The 21,955-nt window shown below is 45.0% G+C and overlaps 1 protein-coding gene across 3 annotated transcripts in view; it reads right to left on the bottom strand.

Moving 5' to 3' along the window:
* Positions 1-725: 725 nt before the first annotated feature.
* The window catches only part of LOC120993629 (FXYD domain-containing ion transport regulator 5-like), an 81,208-nt gene continuing 59,978 nt past the window's right edge, over positions 726-21,955 (bottom strand). For all 3 annotated transcript variants that reach the window (XM_040422108.1, XM_040422114.1, XM_040422121.1), the window contains 3 exons: positions 4,970-5,044; positions 4,833-4,875; positions 726-893 (listed from right to left, as the gene is read on the bottom strand). In XM_040422108.1, the coding sequence (XP_040278042.1) occupies positions 869-893; positions 4,833-4,875; positions 4,970-5,044 (143 nt within the window). In that variant the 3' untranslated portion in view covers positions 726-868. The remainder of the gene's footprint in view (positions 894-4,832; positions 4,876-4,969; positions 5,045-21,955) is intronic.

Genomic DNA, 21,955 nt, shown 5'->3' with positions numbered 1-21,955 from the left:
GTTTTACTGCATTTGTGATGTCACCAGTTGTGGGGCTAGCTATAATAGCGTTTCATTGGGAAGCTCTAAAACGCGTTGGAAAAAATAAAAAAACTAATTTACAAAATGACAGAATAAATACAAGTGCTGTCTGTGTGTGTCCCTTTAAGAAATGTTCTATAATAATAATGGAACATATGCGCTCTATTTGCTATAACACAATTAAGCCCCGCCCATGGGCTGATTTACATATGCGAATAATGTATCATGTACCCCTTCAATAGCAACACAATGGTGGAACATACCCTAGGCTAGGATTAATAACGTGTCTAGCTTTGCTCCATTTGATTCTCTTGTAGCCTGAGAGGCTCAGATTACTGCAGATCTAGCCTGCTCCATGCTTTACACTGCAGCACTGCTTTAGCATACAGAGCTGATTTACAAGGAGAAAGAGAGGAACCTCAAAAAAAAGGGAGGGGGTACTGTTCTAGAATACCATACCGGTCAATGTATCCAATAATTAACTTCATTTTCAGACATGCCCTGTACAAAGTTATGTCGCCTGTGAAGCCTTCACATAAATAAACACTCAGAACTTGAAGTTTCTGGGCCCTGATGCCTGCGGCTGTCAGGAGATGCTGGGAGTTGTAGTTTCACAACATCAGGAAAGTTACAGATCACAGATGTTGCCCTGTAAACCCGCTGAAGAACAGTAGGTGGCGCTGTAGGACAATCAGAGTCAATTATATGGAATAAATGTCATTTTATTGTACAGTCCAGGAAAAAACAACAGAACAGAACGGCAGTGATTTACAGTAAATGTTTTGTTCCTCCTACATAAGACATGTGGTGTCGTCTCATCCAGCCGGGGTTATCACTCAAAGGCTGCTCAGATCCCTGATACATTGTATCTCCTGAAAACAAATACATTTTTGGAGAATATCAGTAAATATTATGGATTGAAAGAGAAGAATGAGTGCAGCTCTGGAGTATAATACAAAATGTAACTCAGGATCAGTACAGGATAAGTAATGTAATGTATGTACACAGTGACTCCAGCAGCAGAATAGTGAGTGCAGCTCTGGAGTATAATACAGGATGTAACTCAGGATCAGTACAGGATAAGTAATGTAATGTATGTACACAGTGACTCCACCAGCAGAATAGTGAGTGCAGCTCTGGAGTATAATGCAGGATGTAACTCAGGATCAGTACAGGATAAGTAATGTATGTACACAGTGACTGCACCAGCAGAATAGTGAGTGCAGCTCTGGAGTATAATGCAGGATGTAACTCAGGATCAGTACAGGATAAGTAATGTAATGTATGCACACAGTGACTGCACCAGCAGAATAGTGAGTGCAGCTCTGGAGTATAATACAGGATGTAACTCAGGATCAGTACAGGATAAGTATTGTAATGTATGTACACAGTGACTCCACCAGCAGAGTAGTGAGTGCAGCTCTGGAGTATAATACAGGATGTAACTCAGGATCAGTACAGGATAAGTAATGTAATGTATGTACACAGTGACTCCACCAGCAGAATAGTGAGTGCAGCTCTGGAGTATAATACAGGATGTAGCTCAGGATCAGTACAGGATAAGTAATGTAATGTATGTACAAAGTGACTGCACCAGCAGAATAGTGAGTGCAGCTTTGGAGTATAATACAGGATGTAACTCAGGATCAGTACAGGATAAGTAATGTATGTACACAGTGACTGCACCAGCAGAATAGTGAGTGCAGCTCTGGAGTATAATACAGGATGTAACTCAGGATCAGTACAGGATAAGTAATGTAATGTATGTACACAGTGACTCCACCAGCAGAATAGTGAGTGCAGCTCTGGAGTATAATACAGGATGTAACTCAGGATCAGTACAGGATAAGTAATGTAATGTATGGACACAGTGACTGCACCAGCAGAATAGTGAGTGCAGCTCTGGAGTATAATACAGGATGCAACTCAGGATCAGTACAGGATAAGTAATGTATGTACACAGTGACTCCACCAGCAGAGTAGTGAGTGCAGCTCTGGAGTATAATACAGGATGTAACTCAGGATCAGTACAGGATATGTAATGTAATGTATGTACACAGTGACACCACCAGCAGAATAGTGAGTGCAGCTCTGGAGTATAATACAGGAGGTAACTCAGGATCAGTACAGGATAAGTAATGTAATGTATGTATACAGTGACTCCACCAGCAGAATATGAGTGCAGCTCTGGAGTATAATACAGGATGTAACTCAGGATCAGTACAGAATAAGTAATGTAATGTATGTACACAGTGACTCCACCAGCAGAATAGTGAGTGCAGCTCTGGAGTATAATACAGGATGTAACTCAGGATCAGTACAGGATATGTAATGTATGTACACAGTGACTCCACCAGCAGAGTAGTGAGTGCAGCTCTGGAGTATAATACAGGATGTAACTCAGGATCAGTACAGGATATGTAATGTAATGTGTGTACACAGTGACTCCACCAGCAGAATAGTGAGTGCAGCTCTGGAGTATAATGCAGGATGTAACTCAGGATCAGTACAGGATAAGTAATGTAATGTATGTACACAGTGTCTCCGCCAGCAGAATAGTGAGTGCAGCTCTGGAGTATAATACAGGAGGTAACTCAGGATCAGTACAGAATAAGTAATGTAATGTATGTACACAGTGACTCCACCAGCAGAATAGTGAGTGCAGCTCTGGAGTATAATACAGGATATAATTCAGGATCAGTACAGGATAAGTAATGTAATGTATGTACACAGTGACTCCACCAGCAGAATAGTGAGTGCAGCTCTGGAGTATAATACAGGATGTAACCCACGATCAGTACAGGATAAGTAATGTAATGTATGTATACAGTGACTCCACCAGCAGAATATGAGTGCAGCTCTGGAGTATAATACAGGAATGTAACTCAGGATCAGTACAGAATAAGTAATGTAATGTATGTACACAGTGACTCCACCAGCAGAATAGTGAGTGCAGCTCTGGAGTATAATACAGGATATAATTCAGGATCAGTACAGGATATGTAATGTATGTACACAGTGACTGCACCAGCAGAATAGTGAGTGCTGCTCTGGAGTATAATACAGGATGTAACCCAGGATCAGTACAGGATAAGTAATGTAATGTATGTATACAGTGACTCCACCAGCAGAATATGAGTGCAGCTCTGGAGTATAATACAGGAATGTAACTCAGGATCAGTACAGAATAAGTAATGTAATGTATGTACACAGTGACTCCACCAGCAGAATAGTGAGTGCAGCTCTGGAGTATAATACAGGATATAATTCAGGATCAGTACAGGATATGTAATGTATGTACACAGTGACTCCACCAGCAGAATAGTGAGTGCAGCTCTGGAGTATAATACAGGATGTAACTCAGGATCAGTACAGGATAAGTAATGTAATGTATGTACACAGTGACTCCACCAGCAGAATAGTGAGTGTAGCTCTGGAGTATAATACAGGATGTAACCCAGGATCAGTACAGGATAAGTAATGTAATGTATGTATACAGTGACTCCACCAGCAGAATAGTGAGTGCAGCTCTGGAGTATAATACAGGATGTAACTCAGGATCAGTACAGGATAAGTAATGTAATGTACATATGTACACAGTGACTCCACCAGCAGAATAGTGAGTGCAGCTCTGGAGTATAATACAGGAATGTAACTCAGGATCAGTACAGAATAAGTAATGTAATGTATGTACACAGTGACTCCACCAGCAGAATAGTGAGTGCAGCTCTGGAGTATAATACAGGATATAATTCAGGATCAGTACAGGATATGTAATGTATGTACACAGTGACTGCACCAGCAGAATAGTGAGTGCTGCTCTAGAGTATAATACAGGATGTAACCCAGGATCAGTACAGGATAAGTAATGTAATGTATGTATACAGTGACTCCACCAGCAGAATATGAGTGCAGCTCTGGAGTATAATACAGGAATGTAACTCAGGATCAGTACAGAATAAGTAATGTAATGTATGTACACAGTGACTCCACCAGCAGAATAGTGAGTGCAGCTCTGGAGTATAATACAGGATATAATTCAGGATCAGTACAGGATATGTAATGTATGTACACAGTGACTCCACTAGCAGAATAGTGAGTGCAGCTCTGGAGTATAATACAGGATGTAACTCAGGATCAGTACAGGATAAGTAATGTAATGTATGTACACAGTGACTCCACCAGCAGAATAGTGAGTGCAGCTCTGGAGTATAATACAGGATGTAACCCAGGATCAGTACAGGATAAGTAATGTAATGTATGTATACAGTGACTCCACCAGCAGAATAGTGAGTGCAGCTCTGGAGTATAATACAGGATGTAACTCAGGATCAGTACAGGATAAGTAATGTAATGTATGTACACAGTGACTCCACCAGCAGAATAGTGAGTGCAGCTCTGGAGTATAATACAGGATGTAACCCAGGATCAGTACAGGATAAGTAATGTAATGTATGTATACAGTGACTCCACCAGCAGAATAGTGAGTGCAGCTCTGGAGTATAATACAGGATGTAACTCAGGATCAGTACAGGATAAGTAATGTAATGTACATATGTACACAGTGACTCCACCAGCAGAATAGTGAGTGCAGCTCTGGAGTATAATACAGGATGTAACTCAGGATCAGTACAGGATAAGTAATGTAATGTATGTACACAGTGACTGCACCAGCAGAATAGAGTGAAGTGTAATATACTAAACCTCATTTCAGACTGAAGAAGCAGATGAAATCAGATATCCCAAACCCTGGTGGAATTTGCTCTCATTTTCTCTTCTCACACAAACATTTGCTAAAAATAAGAACTCACTGTTTTTGTCGCTTTCTGCAGGAGCTTCCTCGACATCTTCCACCTGCAGGAAGGAATTTAAGAGATTTTTTTTAACCTTTTTAATACAAGTCGGATCGCATTACTTCCTCAGGGATCTACATCAATGTGCTACTTACTGAACAGTACAAGGATCCCAATGATGCATAGTATGAGCGCACAGATGAGGCCCCATTTTTTCAGAGAATAGTCATCTGCAATGCGGAAGCAATGTGACAATGTAAATTACTTTCCAAACTATTTCCCCTCCGTGGTTTATTAGGTCAGTTTTTCTTGAGGCAAATTTATCTTTTTTTCTCTTTTTTATCCAATTACAATTTTTGGTAATATTTTTATTCCATTTCATTTTTATCATATACATTTGTATGACATAATAGTAATACAATAAATGATTCATTATTAAATTTATATATTTTTTTATTAATTTGGATATTATAACTAACCCCTGAAATGTCGCAGTCAACTGCCACCATGACATCTGATTGGACCCCCCGAGGCGAAATTGCAGGGTTCCGAACATTTGGTATGGCAGCCTGGGGCCTCCTGAAAGCTCCCAGGCCTGCCATAGCTAAACTGTTAATAGGAAGTCAGTAAAAAAGAAAATCCCATAGACTGAAATAGCATACTATTGTAGTGTATGGTATAAGCCAGGGATGGGCAAACTGCGGCTCTCCAGCTTTTGTAAAACTACAAATCCCGTCATGCCCTGCTGTAGGCTGATAGCTGTAGGCAGACTGGGCATGCTGTGAGTTGTAGTTTTGCAACAGCTGGAGAGCTGCAGTTTGCCCATCCCTGGGATAAGTGATCAAAGGATGGCATGCTCAATTTCCTTAAGGGAACTAAAATTTAAGTTTTAAAAATAATGGGGGTCATTTATGATGCAAAGTATGCCACTTTTTTTGCGTAATTTTGTCGCAGATTCTGTTGCAAAGGGGATTTGGGGTCAAATCTGCAACTTTTCCCTGCCTTTTGATGGGCAGATTTCGCTAGGATAATTTTAAGCTGCCATTTCACATTTGAGGACCCCCTGATGCACCCCTAAAGTAGAAACTCCAAAAAAGAGACCCCATTTTGGAAACTACGGGATATGGTGGCAGTGTTTTGGTACTATTTTGGGGTACATATGATTTTTAATTGCTTTATATTACTCTTTTTGTGAGGTAAGGTAACAAATAATTGGCTGTTCTGGCCGCGGCAATGTTCATCTGACAGGTTAGATCATGTGTTATTTTTAACCACCTCAGCCCCCAGTGCTTAAACACCCTGAAAGACCAGGCCACTTTTTACACTTCTGACCTACACTACTTTCACCGTTTATTGCTCGGTCATGCAACTTACCACCCAAATGAATTTTACCTCCTTTTCTTCTCACTAATAGAGCTTTCATTTGGTGGTATTTCATTGCTGCTGACATTTTTACTTTTTTTGTTATTAATCGAAATTTAACGATTTTTTTGCAAAAAAATGACATTTTTCACTTTCAGTTGTAAAATTTTGCAAAAAAAACGACATCCATATAGAAATTTTGCTCTAAATTTATAGTTCTACATGTCTTTGATAAAAAAAAAATGTTTGGGTAGAAAAAAAATGGTTTGGGTAAAAGTTATAGCGTTTACAAACTATGGTACAAAAATGTGAATTTCCGCTTTTTGAAGCAGCTCTGACTTTCTGAGCACCTGTCATGTTTCCTGAGGTTCTACAATGGCCAGACAGTACAAACACCCCACAAATGACCCCATTTCGGAAAGTACACACCCTAAGGTATTCGCTGATGGGCATAGTGAGTTCATAGAACTTTTTATTTTTTGTCACAAGTTAGCGGAAAATGATGATTTTTTTTTTTTTTTTTTTTTTCTTACAAAGTCTCATATTCCACTAACTTGTGACAAAAAATAAAAAGTTCTATGAACTCACTATGCCCATCAGCGAATACCTTGGGGTCTCTTCTTTCCAAAATGGGGTCACTTGTGGGGTAGTTATACTGCCCTGGCATTCTAGGGGCCCAAATGTGTGGTAAGGAGTTTGAAATCAAATTCAGTGAAAAATGACCTGTGAAATCCGAAAGGTGCTCTTTGGAATATGGGCCCCTTTGCCCACCTAGGCTGCAAAAAAGTGTCACACATCTGGTATCCCCGTACTCAGGAGAAGTTGAGGAATGTGTTTTGGGGTGTCATTTTACATATACCCATGCTGGGTGAGATAAATATCTTGGTCAAATGACAACTTTGTATAAAAAAATGGGAAAAGTTGTCTTTTGCCAAGATATTTCTCTCACCCAGCATGGGTATATATAAAATGACACCCCAAAACACATTCCCCACCTTCTCCTGAGTACGGAGATACCAGATGTGTGACACTTTTTTGCAGCCTAGGTGGGCAAAGGGGCCCATATTCCAAAGAGCACCTTTCGGATTTCACTCGTCATTTTTTACTGAATTTGATTTCAAACTCCTTACCACACATTTGGGCCCCTAGAATGCCAGGGCAGTATAACTACCCCACAAGTGACCCCATTTTGGAAAGAAGACACCCCAAGGTATTCCGTGAGGGGCATGGCGAGTTCCTAGAATTTTTTATTTTTTGTCACAAGTTAGTGGAAAATGATGATTTTTTTTTTTTTTTTTTTTTTCATACAAAGTCTCATATTCCACTAACTTGTGACAAAAAATAAAAACTTCCATGAACTCACTATGCCCATCAGCGAATACCTTGGGGTCTCTTCTTTCCAAAATGGGGTCACTTGTGGGGTAGTTATACTGCCCTGGCATTCTAGGGGCCCAAATGTGTGGTAAGGAGTTTGAAATCAAATTCAGTGAAAAATGACCTGTGAAATCCGAAAGGTGCTCTTTGGAATATGGGCCCCTTTGCCCACCTAGGCTGCAAAAAAGTGTCACACATCTGGTATCCCCGTACTCAGGAGAAGTTGAGGAATGTGTTTTGGGGTGTCTTTTTACATATACCCATGCTGGGTGAGATAAATATCTTGGTCAAATGACAACTTTGTATAAAAAAATGGGAAAAGTTGTCTTTTGCCAAGATATTTCTCTCACCCAGCATGGGTATATATAAAATGACACCCCAAAACACATTCCCCACCTTCTCCTGAGTACGGAGATACCAGATGTGTGACACTTTTTTGCAGCCTAGGTGGGCAAAGGGGCCCATATTCCAAAGAGCACCTTTCGGATTTCACTCGTCATTTTTTACTGAATTTGATTTCAAACTCCTTACCACACATTTGGGCCCCTAGAATGCCAGGGCAGTATAACTACCCCACAAGTGACCCCATTTTGGAAAGAAGACACCCCAAGGTATTCCGTGAGGGGCATGGCGAGTTCCTAGAATTTTTTATTTTTTGTCACAAGTTAGTGGAAAATGATGATTTTTTTTTTTTTTTTTTTTTTCATACAAAGTCTCATATTCCACTAACTTGTGACAAAAAATAAAAACTTCCATGAACTCACTATGCCCATCAGCGAATACCTTGGGGTCTCTTCTTTCCAAAATGGGGTCACTTGTGGGGTAGTTATACTGCCCTGGCATTCTAGGGGCCCAAATGTGTGGTAAGGAGTTTGAAATCAAATTCAGTGAAAAATGACCTGTGAAATCCGAAAGGTGCTCTTTGGAATATGGGCCCCTTTGCCCACCTAGGCTGCAAAAAAGTGTCACACATCTGGTATCCCCGTACTCAGGAGAAGTTGAGGAATGTGTTTTGGGGTGTCATTTTACATATACCCATGCTGGGTGAGATAAATATCTTGGTCAAATGCCAACTTTGTATAAAAAAATGGGAAAAGTTGTCTTTTGCCAAGATATTTCTCTCACCCAGCATGGGTATATATAAAATGACACCCCAAAACACATTCCCCACCTTCTCCTGAGTACGGAGATACCAGATGTGTGACACTTTTTTGCAGCCTAGGTGGGCAAAGGGGCCCATATTCCAAAGAGCACCTTTCGGATTTCACTCGTCATTTTTTACAGAATTTGATTTCAAACTCCTTACCACACATTTGGGCCCCTAGAATGCCAGGGCAGTATAACTACCCCACAAGTGACCCCATTTTGGAAAGAAGAGACCCCAAGGTATTCGCTGATGGGCATAGTGAGTTCATGGAATTTTTTTTTTTTTGTCACAAGTTAGTGGAATAGGAGACTTTGTATGAAAAAAAAAAAAAAAAAAAAATCATCATTTTCCACTAACTTGTGACAAAAAATAAAAAATTCTAGGAACTTGCCATGCCCCTCACGGAATACCTTGGGGTGTCTTCTTTCCAAAATGGGGTCACTTGTGGGGTAGTTATACTGCCCTGGCATTTTCCAGGGGCCCTAATGTCTGGTAAGTAGGTAAATGACCTGTGAAATCTGAAAGGTGCTCTTTGGAATGTGGGCCCCTTTGCCCACCTAGGCTGCAAAAAAGTGTCACACATCTGGTATCTCCGTACTCAGGAGAAGGTGGGGAATGTGTTTTGGGGTGTCATTTTACATATACCCATGCTGGGTGAGAGAAATATCTTGGCAAAAGACAACTTTTCCCATTTTTTTTATACAAAGTTGGCATTTGACCAAGATATTTATCTCACCCAGCATGTGTATATGTAAAATGACACCCCAAAACATATTCCCCAACTTCTGCTGAATACGGAGATACCATATGTGTGACACTTTTTTGCAGCCTAGGTGGGCAAAGGGGCCCAAATTCCTTTTAGGAGGGCATTTTTAGACATTTGGATACCAGACTTCTTCTCACGCTTTGGGGCCCCTAAAATGCCAGGGCAGTATAAATACCCCACATGTGACCCCATTTTGGAAAGAAGACACCCCAAGGTATTCAATGAGGGGCATGGCGAGTTCATTGAAAAAAAAAAATTTTGGCACAAGTTAGCGGAAATTGATTTTTTGGATTTTGTTCTCACAAAGTCTCCCTTTCCGCTAACTTGGGACAAAAATTTCAATCTTTCATGGACTCAATATGCCCCTCAGCGAATACCTTGGGGTGTCTTCTTTCCAAAATGGTGTTATTTGTGGGGTGTTTGTACTGCCCTGGCATTTGAGGGTCTCCGCAATCATTACATGTATGCCCAGCATTAGGAGTTTCTGCTATTCTCCTTATATTGAGCATACAGGTAATGAGATTTTTTTTTTCCGTTCAGCCGCTGGGCTGAAAGAAAAAAATGAACAGCACAGATTTCTTCATTCGCATCGATCAATGTGGATGAAAAAATCTCTGCCAAAAAAAGAAAAAGGAGGGGAAAGGCGTCTGCCAGGACATAGGAGCTCCGCCCAACATCCATGCCCACTTAGCTCGTATGCCCTGGCAAACCCGATTTCTCCATTCACATCAATCGATGTGGATGAATAAATCATTGCCGGGATTTTTTTTTTTATATATACAAAGTGTTTGCCAAAGTATATGAACACCGCCACCTCCTCAGCTCATATGCCTCGGCAAACGTATCTTTTACTGCAGAGGAGAAATCTCGTCTTGCAGCGCCGCATACACCGACTTGCGTGTAATCTGACAGCAGCGCAATGCTTCTGTCCGAATGCACATCAGTGCTGCAGCTAGTCGATCGGTTGGTCCACCTGGAAGGTAAAAAAAAAAAAAAAAAAGAGAAAAAACCAGGCCGCAACACAATAATTTTATTAACTTTGGAAGAGAACATAGAAACTTTAACTTTTTGAACTGAACATTAACCTTTTTGCTTACTGGTGTTTTTTTTTTTTTTGTTTTTTTTTTACCTTTATAGAACAAACCTCTCCTTCCCCATGGGTCAATGTGCAAAGCGCAAATCGCCCAAAGATGTGGCGAAGTACGTTATGCACTTTGTCCCATGTGAAAGGAGACGTTTGCAGCAGCTGTGAGTGAATGGGCCCTAATAGCCCTGTGTGCCTGTCCTGGTGAGATGTGATCCCTATGCTAGGTGTACCTGTGTGTGGTACTTCCGGAAACACTCTCCTAAGCATAGGGCAGGGTGGTCAGGGCAGTCAGGACAGAAATAGCGGGTGTCACGCCTTATTCCACTCCTGCTACAGACACGACATCTTTTTCGGGGTGACGGTTGGATTGAGGTACCAGCAACGACATTGGGGAAATGTCGCTCGTGTAGACGGCTAACTACACTGGTGGATGGGGCCACGGAACCTTCTGGATACAGGAGGTTCTCGATGATCTCTTCCTGGAATTTGAGGAAGGATCGTGTTCTCCCAGCCTTACTGTAGAGAACAAAACTATTATACAGCGCCAATTGAATCAAATATACAGACACCTTCTTATACCAGCGTCTGGTTCTGCGGGAAACTAAATACGGAGACAACATCTGGTCATTGAAGTCCACCCCTCCCATGAGCAAATTATAGTCGTGGACTGAGAGGGGCTTTTCAATGACACGGGTTGCTCGCTCAATTTGGATTGTCGTGTCTGCGTGAATGGAGGAGAGCATGTAAACGTCACGCTTGTCTCTCCATTTCACCGCGAGCAGTTCTTCATTACACAAGGCAGCCCTCTCCCCCCTTGCAAGACGGGTGGTAACAAGCCGTTGGGGGAAGCCCCGGCGACTAGGTCGCACGGTGCCACAGGCGCAAATCCGTTCTAGAAACAAATGCCTAAAGAGGGCCACACTTGTGTAGAAATTGTCCACATAAAGATGGTACCCCTTGCCGAATAAGGGTGACACCAAGTCCCAGACTGTCTTCCCACTGCTCCCCAGGTAGTCAGGGCAACCGACCGGCTCCAGGGTCTGATCTTTTCCCTCATAGACACGAAATTTGTGGGTATAGCCTGTGGCCCTTTCACAGAGCTTATACAATTTGACCCCATACCGGGCACGCTTGCTTGGGATGTATTGTTTGAAGCCAAGGCGCCCGGTAAAATGTATTAGGGACTCGTCTATGCAGATGTTTTGCTCGGGGGTATACAAATCTGCAAATTTCTGGTTGAAATGGTCTATGAGGGGCCGAATTTTGTGGAGCCGGTCAAAAGCTGGGTGGCCTCTGGGACGGGAGGTGGTGTTGTCGCTAAAATGCAGAAAACGGAGGATGGTCTCAAATCGTGTCCTGGACATAGCAGCAGAGAACATGGGCATGTGATGAATTGGGTTCGTGGACCAATATGACCGCAATTCATGCTTTTTAGTTAGACCCATGTTGAGGAGAAGGCCCAGAAAAATTTTAATTTCGGAAACTTGGACTGGTTTCCACCGGAAAGGCTGGGCATAAAAGCTTCCCGGGTTTGCGGTTATAAATTGTGTGGCATACCGGTTTGTCTCTGCCACGACTAAGTCCAAGAGCTCCGCAGTCAAGAACAGCTCAAAAAATCCCAGGGCCGAACCGATTTGAGCCGTCTCAACCCGAACTCCAGACTGGGCGGTGAAAGGGGGAACTACAGGTGCGGCTGAAGTTGGTGACTGCCAATCAGGGTTTGCCAGCACCTCAGGGACTCTAGGGGCTCTACGGGCCTGTCTGTGCGGTGGCTGCGACGGGGTAACTACTGCACGTGCCACCGTACCAGCTTCAACTGCCCTTCTGGTGCTCGCTACTTCACCATGTTGTACGGCAGTGCTGGTACTAGGTCCAGGAAGGGCTGCGCTGCTGGTGTATGCCTCACCACGTGATCCGGCAGCGACAGCCCCACTCTGCTGCTCTTGAAGCGGATCCTGCGTAACCTGTGGTCTAGCGACACGGGGCCGGGTACGCCTGGTGCTATCAGGGACCTCAGCCTCCTCGTCCGAACTTTGGGTCAGAGAGCCACTGCTTTCCACAGGTTCATATTCTGACCCGCTAGATTCGTCAGATGAGGGTTCCCACTCCTCATCCGACTGGGTCAGAATCCTGTAGGCCTCTTCAGAAGAATACCCCCTGTTTGACATTTTGGACTACTAAATTTAGGGGTATTCCCTGAGACTACCCAAGAAAAAAAGCAAACCTGTCTTACAAAGGGGAGGCTAGCGAAGTACCGGAGGCCGCTGCGGTTGATAAAAAATATCAAAACTGATTTTTTTATCGCCGCAGTGCGTGTACAGTGAATGTGCAGTGATCAAAAAACAAAAAATTTTTTGTCACTGCGGCGGGGCGGGCGTGGGTGAACGCACGTGTGGGCGACCGATCAGGCCTGATCGGGCAAACACTGCGTTTTGGGTGGAGGGCGAGCTAAGGTGACACTAATACAAGTATAGATCTGACAGTGATCAGTTTTGATCACTTACAGATACTATAAAAGTACAAATGCTGATTAGCGATACGCTAATCAGCGAATAAAAGTGACTGCGGTGCAGTGGGCTGGGCGCTAACTGACGCTAACTACCTAACCAAGGGGCCTAAACTATCCCTAAAACCTAACAGCCAATACTAGTGGAAAAAAAAAAGTGACAGTTTACACTGATCACTTTTTTTCCTTTCACTAGTGATTGACAGGGGCGATCAAAGGGGTGATCAAAGGGTTAATTGGGGTGCAGGGGGGTGATCTGGGGCTAAGGTGTAGTGTTTGGTGTACTCACAGTTCAGTCTGCTCCTGTGCTGGATCCAACCGACGAAAAGGACCAGCACAGGAGCAGACAAGCCATATAACAGATCATATTTACTAATATGATCTGTTATATGGCTTGTGATTGGATTTTTTGAAAATCGCCAGCCTGCCAGCCAATGATCGTTGCTGGCAGGCTGGTGACGAAATTGTTCTTTAACTTTTGCCGGCCCGCGATGCGCATGCGCGGGCCGGCAATACCCGAAATCTCGCGTCTCGCGAGATGACGCACGGATGCGTCCAGGAGGAATGAATCAACCACCTTCCGGACGCATCCGTGCGTTAGGCGGTCGGGAGGTGGTTAAAGAGCAGATTATTGCGGACACGACAATATCAAATATGTCTACTTTTTAAAAAAAATATATATATTTTTAGTGTCTCCATATTCTGAGAGCCATATTTTTTTTTGGCGATTATCTTATTAAGGCTACTTTTACACTAGCGGCAAGATGGATCCGACAGGCTGTTCACCCTTTCGGATCCGTCCTGCCGCTATTTCGCCGTGCCGCCTGACCGCCGCTCCGTCCCCATTGACTATAATGGGGATGGGAACGGAGCTCCGGCACAGCACGGAAGTTTGCGGTGAGAGGCCGCCGGACTAAAAAGTCGGACATGCACTACTTTAGTCCGGCGGCCTTTTGCCGTGCACCGCCGTGCTGCGCCGGAGCTCCGCCCCGTCCCTATTATAGTCAATGGGGACGAAACGGCGGTCCGGAGGCACGGCAAAATAGCGGCAAGACGGATCCGACAGGGTGAACAGCATGTCGGATCCGTCCTGCCGCTAGTGTGAAAGTACCCTTAGGGGCTAATTTTTTAAGGGATGAGATGATGGTTTGATTGGTACTATTTTAGGGTGCATATGGCTTTTTGATCGCTTGGTATTATACTTTTTGTGATGTAAGGTGACCATGTGATATTTTTATAGAGCCGGTCGTTACGGACACGGCAATACCTAAGATGTCTCTTTCTTTGTTTTTTTCTATTTTTTTTACAATTGTATGTGTTTTATTTTGGGAAAGGGGCTTTTTTTTTACTTGAAACTTTAAATTTTTTATTATGAAAAAGCCTTTTTTTACTCTTTTTTTACTTTTTATTTTTGTCCCACTCTGGGACCTCAACTTCTGGGGTCTGATCCCCTCTGCAATGCATTACAATACAACCTGTATTGTAATGCATTGCATGTCAGCTTGTATGTCTAAGGGCTGGATCTCACAGGCTTCCGTAGAAGGCAAGCACTACTGCCTATGGAAGGCATCGAGCTTGCCTTCTCTGCCATCGGGGTCCCAGTCACTGCAGCGCGGGGACCCCGATGGGTAAGCGGAGGGAACCCGTACCCTCTGCAAACCGTGGTCAGCTTTGACCGCGCCATACAAGGGGTTAATACACTGGCATCGGTGTTTTCATCGATGCTGGCGTATGCAGCAGGTACCCGGCTGTCAGTGACTGCCGGGTTAGTGCCGCTGATCAGGCGGGCGCAGCTCGTGCACCTGCCAGATCAGCCCGCATTACATGTACGGCGCTGGTCCGTAAAAGGATTCTGTCATCAGATTTAACCCCTCTAACCTAAACATATGCTCATGTCCAGACTAATAAGAAGAATCCTAAGCTGGCCTTATTAAACTTCACTTTGTCTCTATTTGCCCAAAAAACTGGTTTTTATAACCTGTCAATCACTTATTTAAGGTGCCCAAGGGGAGGTCCGTTAATACAGGGTGCCCGGCCGCACCGCTCGCTGTCTGGTGCCCAGCGCCGCCTTCCATGTCTTTAGCGCCGCCTTCTACAGCTCAGCGCGCCTCCGCAATCCTCCCCGTCCCTCTGCCAGATCCCGCGCCTCTGCGCACTAGGCTCAGCCTGATGCGCCCGTGCGGACTCCTGGCAGCGGCTTCGTTGAGCAAAGTTCGCATCAGGCCGTCGCATGCGCACTTCGCTCAACGAAGCCGCTGCCAGGAGTCCGCACGGGCGCATCAGGCTGAGCCTAGTGCGCAGGCTCGGGATCTGGCAGAGGGACGGGGAGGATTGCGGAGGTGGCGCTAAAGACAGGGAAGGTGGCGCTAAAGACAGGGAAGGCGGCGCTGGGCACCGGACAGCGAGGGGTGCGGCCGGGCACCCTGTATTAACGGACCTCCCCTTGCGCACCTTAAGTAAGTGATTGACAGGTTATAAAAACCAGTGAGGTTTAATAAGGCCAGCTTAGGATTCTTCTTATTAGTCTGGACATGAGCATATGTTTAGGTTAGAGGGGTTAAATCTGATGACAGAATCCCTTTAAGTCACGTCCACCTGCGCTGTACATGTACAGTGCGGGTCCTCTACGGGTTAAATCTACGCCAGTAAGGGAGCTGGCGTAGATTTAAGCAAGTCATACAGCCAGTGCCTAAGTTATGTAGAGCCCGGCGCCTCTACATAACTTAGGCGCATCAAGCGCCAGCGCAGGGTTATTAAGAGCAGCGTCTAAAATGCCGGTCTTAATAAATGACCCCAAATGTTTTTAAGAAGTATAAAAAAAAAGTATGCAAAAATAAACAGTAGTATCGCTGCATCCAAAAATGTCCGAACACTGTAATGAAAAAATAAATAGATAAATGGCTGATCTGCTGTTTTGTTTTTTGTGTTTTTTGTTTCACCTCCCTCTTGAAAAAAAAAAAAACTAGATAAGAAGTGATCAAAAAGTCTTATGTACATCTAAATACCGGAATACCATACCCCCACCCAAACGTTAGGATGTACGGAGGATAAGTTGGTAATTAACTTGTCATCTCGTACCCTCACAGAAGTGGAGACCAGGGTTTTGAGACGCGGTTTATCCTTCGTCCCTACTACCCCATTTGATTTATTCCGTTGGACCAAGTGCAGCATACGGGTAGGTTACCCGACACTGCTAGATTGTAATGTGTATTTCCCTTTAAGCCAATTAGGCCTGTTGCAGGCAATCCTTATTTCAGCCAGCAGAGGGAGCCCCCAGTTGAGTATAAATAGGCTAGGGCCTAGGCTAGGAAGATAGTCAGAAGTTTCTAGAGTCAGTTCTGGAAGATTCAGAGCTCAGTCAAGAGTGCAGAGATTGCACTACTGGTTTGGAGGGTCATTCCCACCCAGTTTCCAGGTTAATTATACCTGAGGTACTCCAAAGATAGAGCCTGCCATCAGGAGGGAAAAAGACCTCTACCAAGTCCTTGCTCAAGGGTTATCACCAGGATTTAGGTGTCTGGACCTTGAGGGTATTGCTGCAAGTAGCATAAGAGGGAATCCCTGATCCTAGGAGGCCTGTCTGGAAGTTAGTCCTTTTGGAAGTAAAAGCCTGAACCACTACTGTTAATTGTATGGTGAAGTGTGGAATAACTCTGGAACTGTATTCACTGGCTGTTCATCCTACTATAAATACATCCAGTAAAGTTGACCTGTTATATGAATATCTGGACTGCTCTATTATTCCACCTATCACTACACGGTGTGTCACCGTTTAATTGGCACTGGCGTCACGACATTTATCAACTGCCTGTTCCAGTATTGACCCGGATTGAAGACGACAGTAAATCCCAGGTTAGTGGGTTGCCCTGCACTACGACTTCCCGCATACCTAAAACTGTTCTATTGACCCCCTGGGATACTGCATCGCTCTTTTTGGCGTCACGAACAGGATACGCATGCTTCTGGAGTGCAGAGAAGTGTGAACTGTGTGCTTTAACTATTCCACCACCGTATTGCAAGGACTGTACCCTTTATTTCCAAGTCGGTGGATTACAATTGTGCCTGGGAGGAATCGGAGGCGCTGTGCTGTGTTGCGCTACCCCCAGGAAAAGAAAATCGTGTTTGTGGATTACAATTTATTCACTCGTCAACAACCCTGCTTGCTGTCAGGGAATGGTGACCAAGATGGCCACCGGCCGCCTGGAGTAAAGTTTCCCGCGCTGCAGAGGACCTTCGTGGGCGGATCCCTTCAAAGACACAGAGGATCCCGCCCCTTTTCATCATCGCACCGCCGCGGCCCGGCTTCTTCTACGTCACAGCGTACTCAGGACGTCCGGAGTCTCTCGAGATTTGGCCTGCGCAAGCCCGGCGATACCGGTAAGGACTTGTAACCGGAGGGAAGGGGATTGTTCCGGCCCCTTTAGTCGCCAGCGGCCACATCGTAATAAGCTAACATGTCAGAACCGGGAGTTCCTGAGCAGCCGGCCCCGGGAGAGCTTGCGGCTCCTAATCATCCTATAGCCCCCAGCATGATGCCCTTTACCATGCCTTACTATTTTGGGGCCCCATGGTTTCCCCGCTATAAAGGAGAGACCCATACCCTAAGAGACTTTAAAGAAAAGCTGCTGGCATTATTCAAACTGTACCCCATAAATGCCGACCAGCAAATGGAAATCCTGCTAGCACAACTGGAGGGAGCTGCCCGCAGAGAGGTATTATCCTGGCCTGCTGCTGAGCGGAGTACTCTAGAGCAGATATTCACCCGCCTCAGGGCCACTTTTGAAACAAGGACTGCCTCAGAGATAAAGATGCACTTCTTTGGCAAGAAACAGAAGTCCGGTGAGTCCCTCCGTGACTATGCCCTATCACTTCAGGAGGCTTTAGGGGCTGTAATCCAGATAGATCCCAAGGAGGCTGATAATCAAGACCAGACCCTGAGGGAACAATTTATCACCGGGGTGTCTAGTGAGCAAATAAAGACCCAATTACAGTGGGATGCGAAAGTTTGGGCAACCTTGTTAATCGTCATGATTTTCCTGTATAAATCGTTGGTTGTTACGATAAAAAATGTCAGTTAAAGAGGACCTTTCACTAGTGTACAAACTAAAAACTAACTATATCTGTGGGCAGAGCGGCACCCAGGGGTCCCCCTGCACTTACTAGTATGTCTGGGCGCCGCTCCGTTCGCCCGGTATAGGCTCCGGTGTCTGCAGCTCCGTCTGTTGTACTGGACTGATTTTTTGTATGAGGCGTGTCCCTTGCTGCAGCGCTGGCCAATCGCAGCGCACAGCTCATAGCCAGGCTATGAGCTGTGGGCTGCGATTGGCCAGCGCTGCAGCAAGGGACACGCCTCATACAAAAAATCAGTCCAGTACAACAGATGGAGCTGCAGACACCAGAGCCTATACCGGGCGAACGGAGCGGCGCCCAGACATACTAGTAAGTGCAGGGGGACCCCTGGGCGCCGCTCTGCCCACAGATATAGTTAGTTTTTAGTTTGTACACTAGTGAAAGGTCCTCTTTAAATATATCATATAGGAGACACACACAGTGATATTTGAGAAGTGAAATGAAGTTTATTGGATTTACAGAAAGTGTGCTATAATTGTTTAAACAAAATTAGGCAGGTGCATAAATTTGGGCACCACAAAAAAATAAATGAAATCAATATTTAGTAGATCCTCCTTTTACAGAAATTACAGCCTCTAAACGCTTCCTGTAGGTTCCAATCAGAGTCTGGACTCTGGTTGAAGGTATTTTGGACCATTCCTCTTTACAAAACATCTTTAGTTCATTCAGGTTTGATGGCTTCCGAGCATGGACAGGTCTCTTTAACCACCTCCGGACCGCCTAACGCAGGATCGCGTTCCGGAGGTGGCAGCCCTGCGCAGAGTCACGCATATATGCGTCATCTCGCGATGGCCGAGATTTCCTGTGAACGCGCGCACACAGGCGCGCGCGCTCACAGGAACGGAAGGTAAGAGAGTTGATCTCCAGCCTGCCAGCGGCGATCGTTCGCTGGCAGGCTGGAGATGTGTTTTTTTTAACCCCTAACAGGTATATTAGACGCTGTTTTGATAACAGCGTCTAATATACCTGCTACCTGCTCCTCTGGTGGTCCCCTTTGTTTGGATCGACCACCAGAGGACACAGGTAGCTCAGTAAAGTACCACCAAGCACCACTACACTACACTACACCCCCCCCCCGTCACTTATTAACCCCTTATTAGCCCCTGATCACCCCATATAGACTCCCTGATCACCCCCCTGTCATTGATTACCCCCCTGTCATTGATCACCCCCCTGTAAAGCTCCATTCAGATGTCCGCATGATTTTTACGGATCCACTGATAGATGGATCGGATCCGCAAAACGCATACGGACGTCTGAATGAAGCCTTACAGGGGCATGATCAATGACTGTGGTTATCACCCCATATAGACTCCCTGATCACCCCCCTGTCATTGATTACCCCCCTGTCATTGATTACCCCCCTGTAAAGCTCCATTCAGACGTCCGCATGATTTTTACGGATCCACTGATAGATGGATCGGATCCGCAAAACGCATCCGGACGTCTGAATGAAGCCTTACAGGGGCATGATCAATGACTGTGGTGATCACCCCATATAGACTCCCTGATCACCCCCCTGTAAAGCTCCATTCAGATGTCCGCATGATTTTTACGGATGCACTGATAGATGGATCCGATCCGCAAAACGCATCCGGGACGTCTGAATGAAGCCTTACAGGGGCATGATCAATGACTGTGGTGATCACCCCATATAGACTCCCTGATCACCCCCCTGTAAAGCTCCATTCAGATGTCCGCATGATTTGTACGGATGCACTGATAGATGGATCCGATCCGCAAAACGCATCCGGACGTCTGAATGAAGCCTTACAGGGGCATGATCAATGACTGTGGTGATCACCCCATATAGACTCCCTGATCACCCCCCTGTAAAGCTCCATTCAGATGTCCGCATGATTTTTACAGATGCACTGATAGATGGATCGGATCCGCAAAACGCATCCGGACGTCTGAATGAAGCCTTACAGGGGCGTGATCAATGACTGTGGTGATCAACCCATATAGACTCCCTGATCACCCCCCTGTCATTGATTACCCCCCTGTCATTGATTACCCCCCTGTAAAGCTCCATTCAGATGTCCGCATGATTTGTACGGATGCACTGATAGATGGATCCGATCCGCAAAACGCATCCGGACGTCTGAATGAAGCCTTACAGGGGCATGATCAATGACTGTGGTGATCACCCCATATAGACTCCCTGATCACCCCCCTGTAAAGCTCCATTCAGATGTCCGCATGATTTTTACGGATGCACTGATAGATGGATCGGATCCGCAAAACGCATCCGGACGTCTGAATGAAGCCTTACAGGGGTGTGATCAATGACTGTGGTGATCAACCCATATAGACTCCCTGATCACCCCCCTGTCATTGATTACCCCCCTGTCATTGATTACCCCCCTGTAAAGCTCCATTCAGATGTCCGCATGATTTTTACGGATGCACTGATAGATGGATCGGATCCGCAAAACGCATACGGACGTCTGAATGAAGCCTTACAGGGGCATGATCAATGACTGTGGTGATCACCGCATGTAGACTCCCTGATCACCCCCCTGTCATTGATTACCCCCCTGTCATTGATTACCCCCCTGTAAAGCTCCATTCAGACGTCCGCATGATTTTTACGGATCCACTGATAGATGGATCGGATCCGCAAAACGCATACGGACGTCTGAATGAAGCCTTACACGGGCGTGATCAATGACTGTGGTTATCACCCCATATAGACTCCCTGATCACCCCCCTGTCATTGATCACACCCCTGTCATTGATCACACCCCTGTCATTGATCACACCCCTGTCATTGATCACACCCCTGTCATTGATCACCCCCCCCTGTCATTGATCACCCCTCTGTAAGGCTCCATTCAGACATTTTTTTGGCCCAAGTTAGCGGAATTTTTTTATTTTTTTCTTACAAAGTCTCATATTCCACTAACTTGTGTCAAAAAATAAAATCTCACATGAACTCACCATACCCCTCACGGAAACCAAATGCGTAAAATTTTTTAGACATTTATATTCCAGACTTCTTCTCACGCTTTAGGGCCCCTAGAATGCCAGGGCAGTATAAATACCCCACATGTGACCCCATTTCGGAAAGAAGACACCCCCAGGTATTCCGTGAGGGGCATATTGAGTCCATGAAAGATTGAAATTTTTGTCCCAAGTTAGCGGAACGGGAGACTTTGTGAGAAAAAAATTAAAAATATCAATTTCCGCTAACTTGTGCCAAAAAAAAAAAATTTCTATGAACTCGCCATGCCCCTCATTGAATACCTTGGGGTGTCTTCTTTCCAAAATGGGGTCACATGTGGGGTATTTATACTGCCCTGGCATTCTAGGGGCCCCAAAGCGTGAGAAGAAGTCTGGTATCCAAATGTCTAAAAATGCCCTCCTAAAAGGAATTTGGGCACCTTTGTGCATCTAGGCTGCAAAAAAGTGTCACACATCTGGTATCGCCGTACTCAGGAGAAGGTGGGGAATGTGTTTTGGGGTGTCATTTTACATATACCCATGCTGGGTGAGAGAAATATCTTGGTCAAATGCCAACTTTGTATAAAAAAATGGGAAAAGTTGTCTTTTGCCAAGATATTTCTCTCACCCAGCAAGGGTATATGTAAAATGACACCCCAAAACACATTCCCCACCTTCTCCTGAGTACGGCGATACCACATGTGTGACACTTTTTTGCAGCCTAGGTGGGCAAAGGGGCCCATATTCCAAAGAGTACCTTTAGGATTTCACAGGTCATTTACCTACTTACCACACATTAGGGCCCCTGGAAAATGCCAGGGCA

Source organism: Bufo bufo, chromosome 1 (assembly GCF_905171765.1).
Source record: "Bufo bufo chromosome 1, aBufBuf1.1, whole genome shotgun sequence".
In the NCBI taxonomy this organism is placed as follows: domain Eukaryota; kingdom Metazoa; phylum Chordata; class Amphibia; order Anura; family Bufonidae; genus Bufo; species Bufo bufo.
Note: the sequence above shows the minus strand (reverse complement) of the source record. Positions and strands in the feature narration are given on the sequence as shown.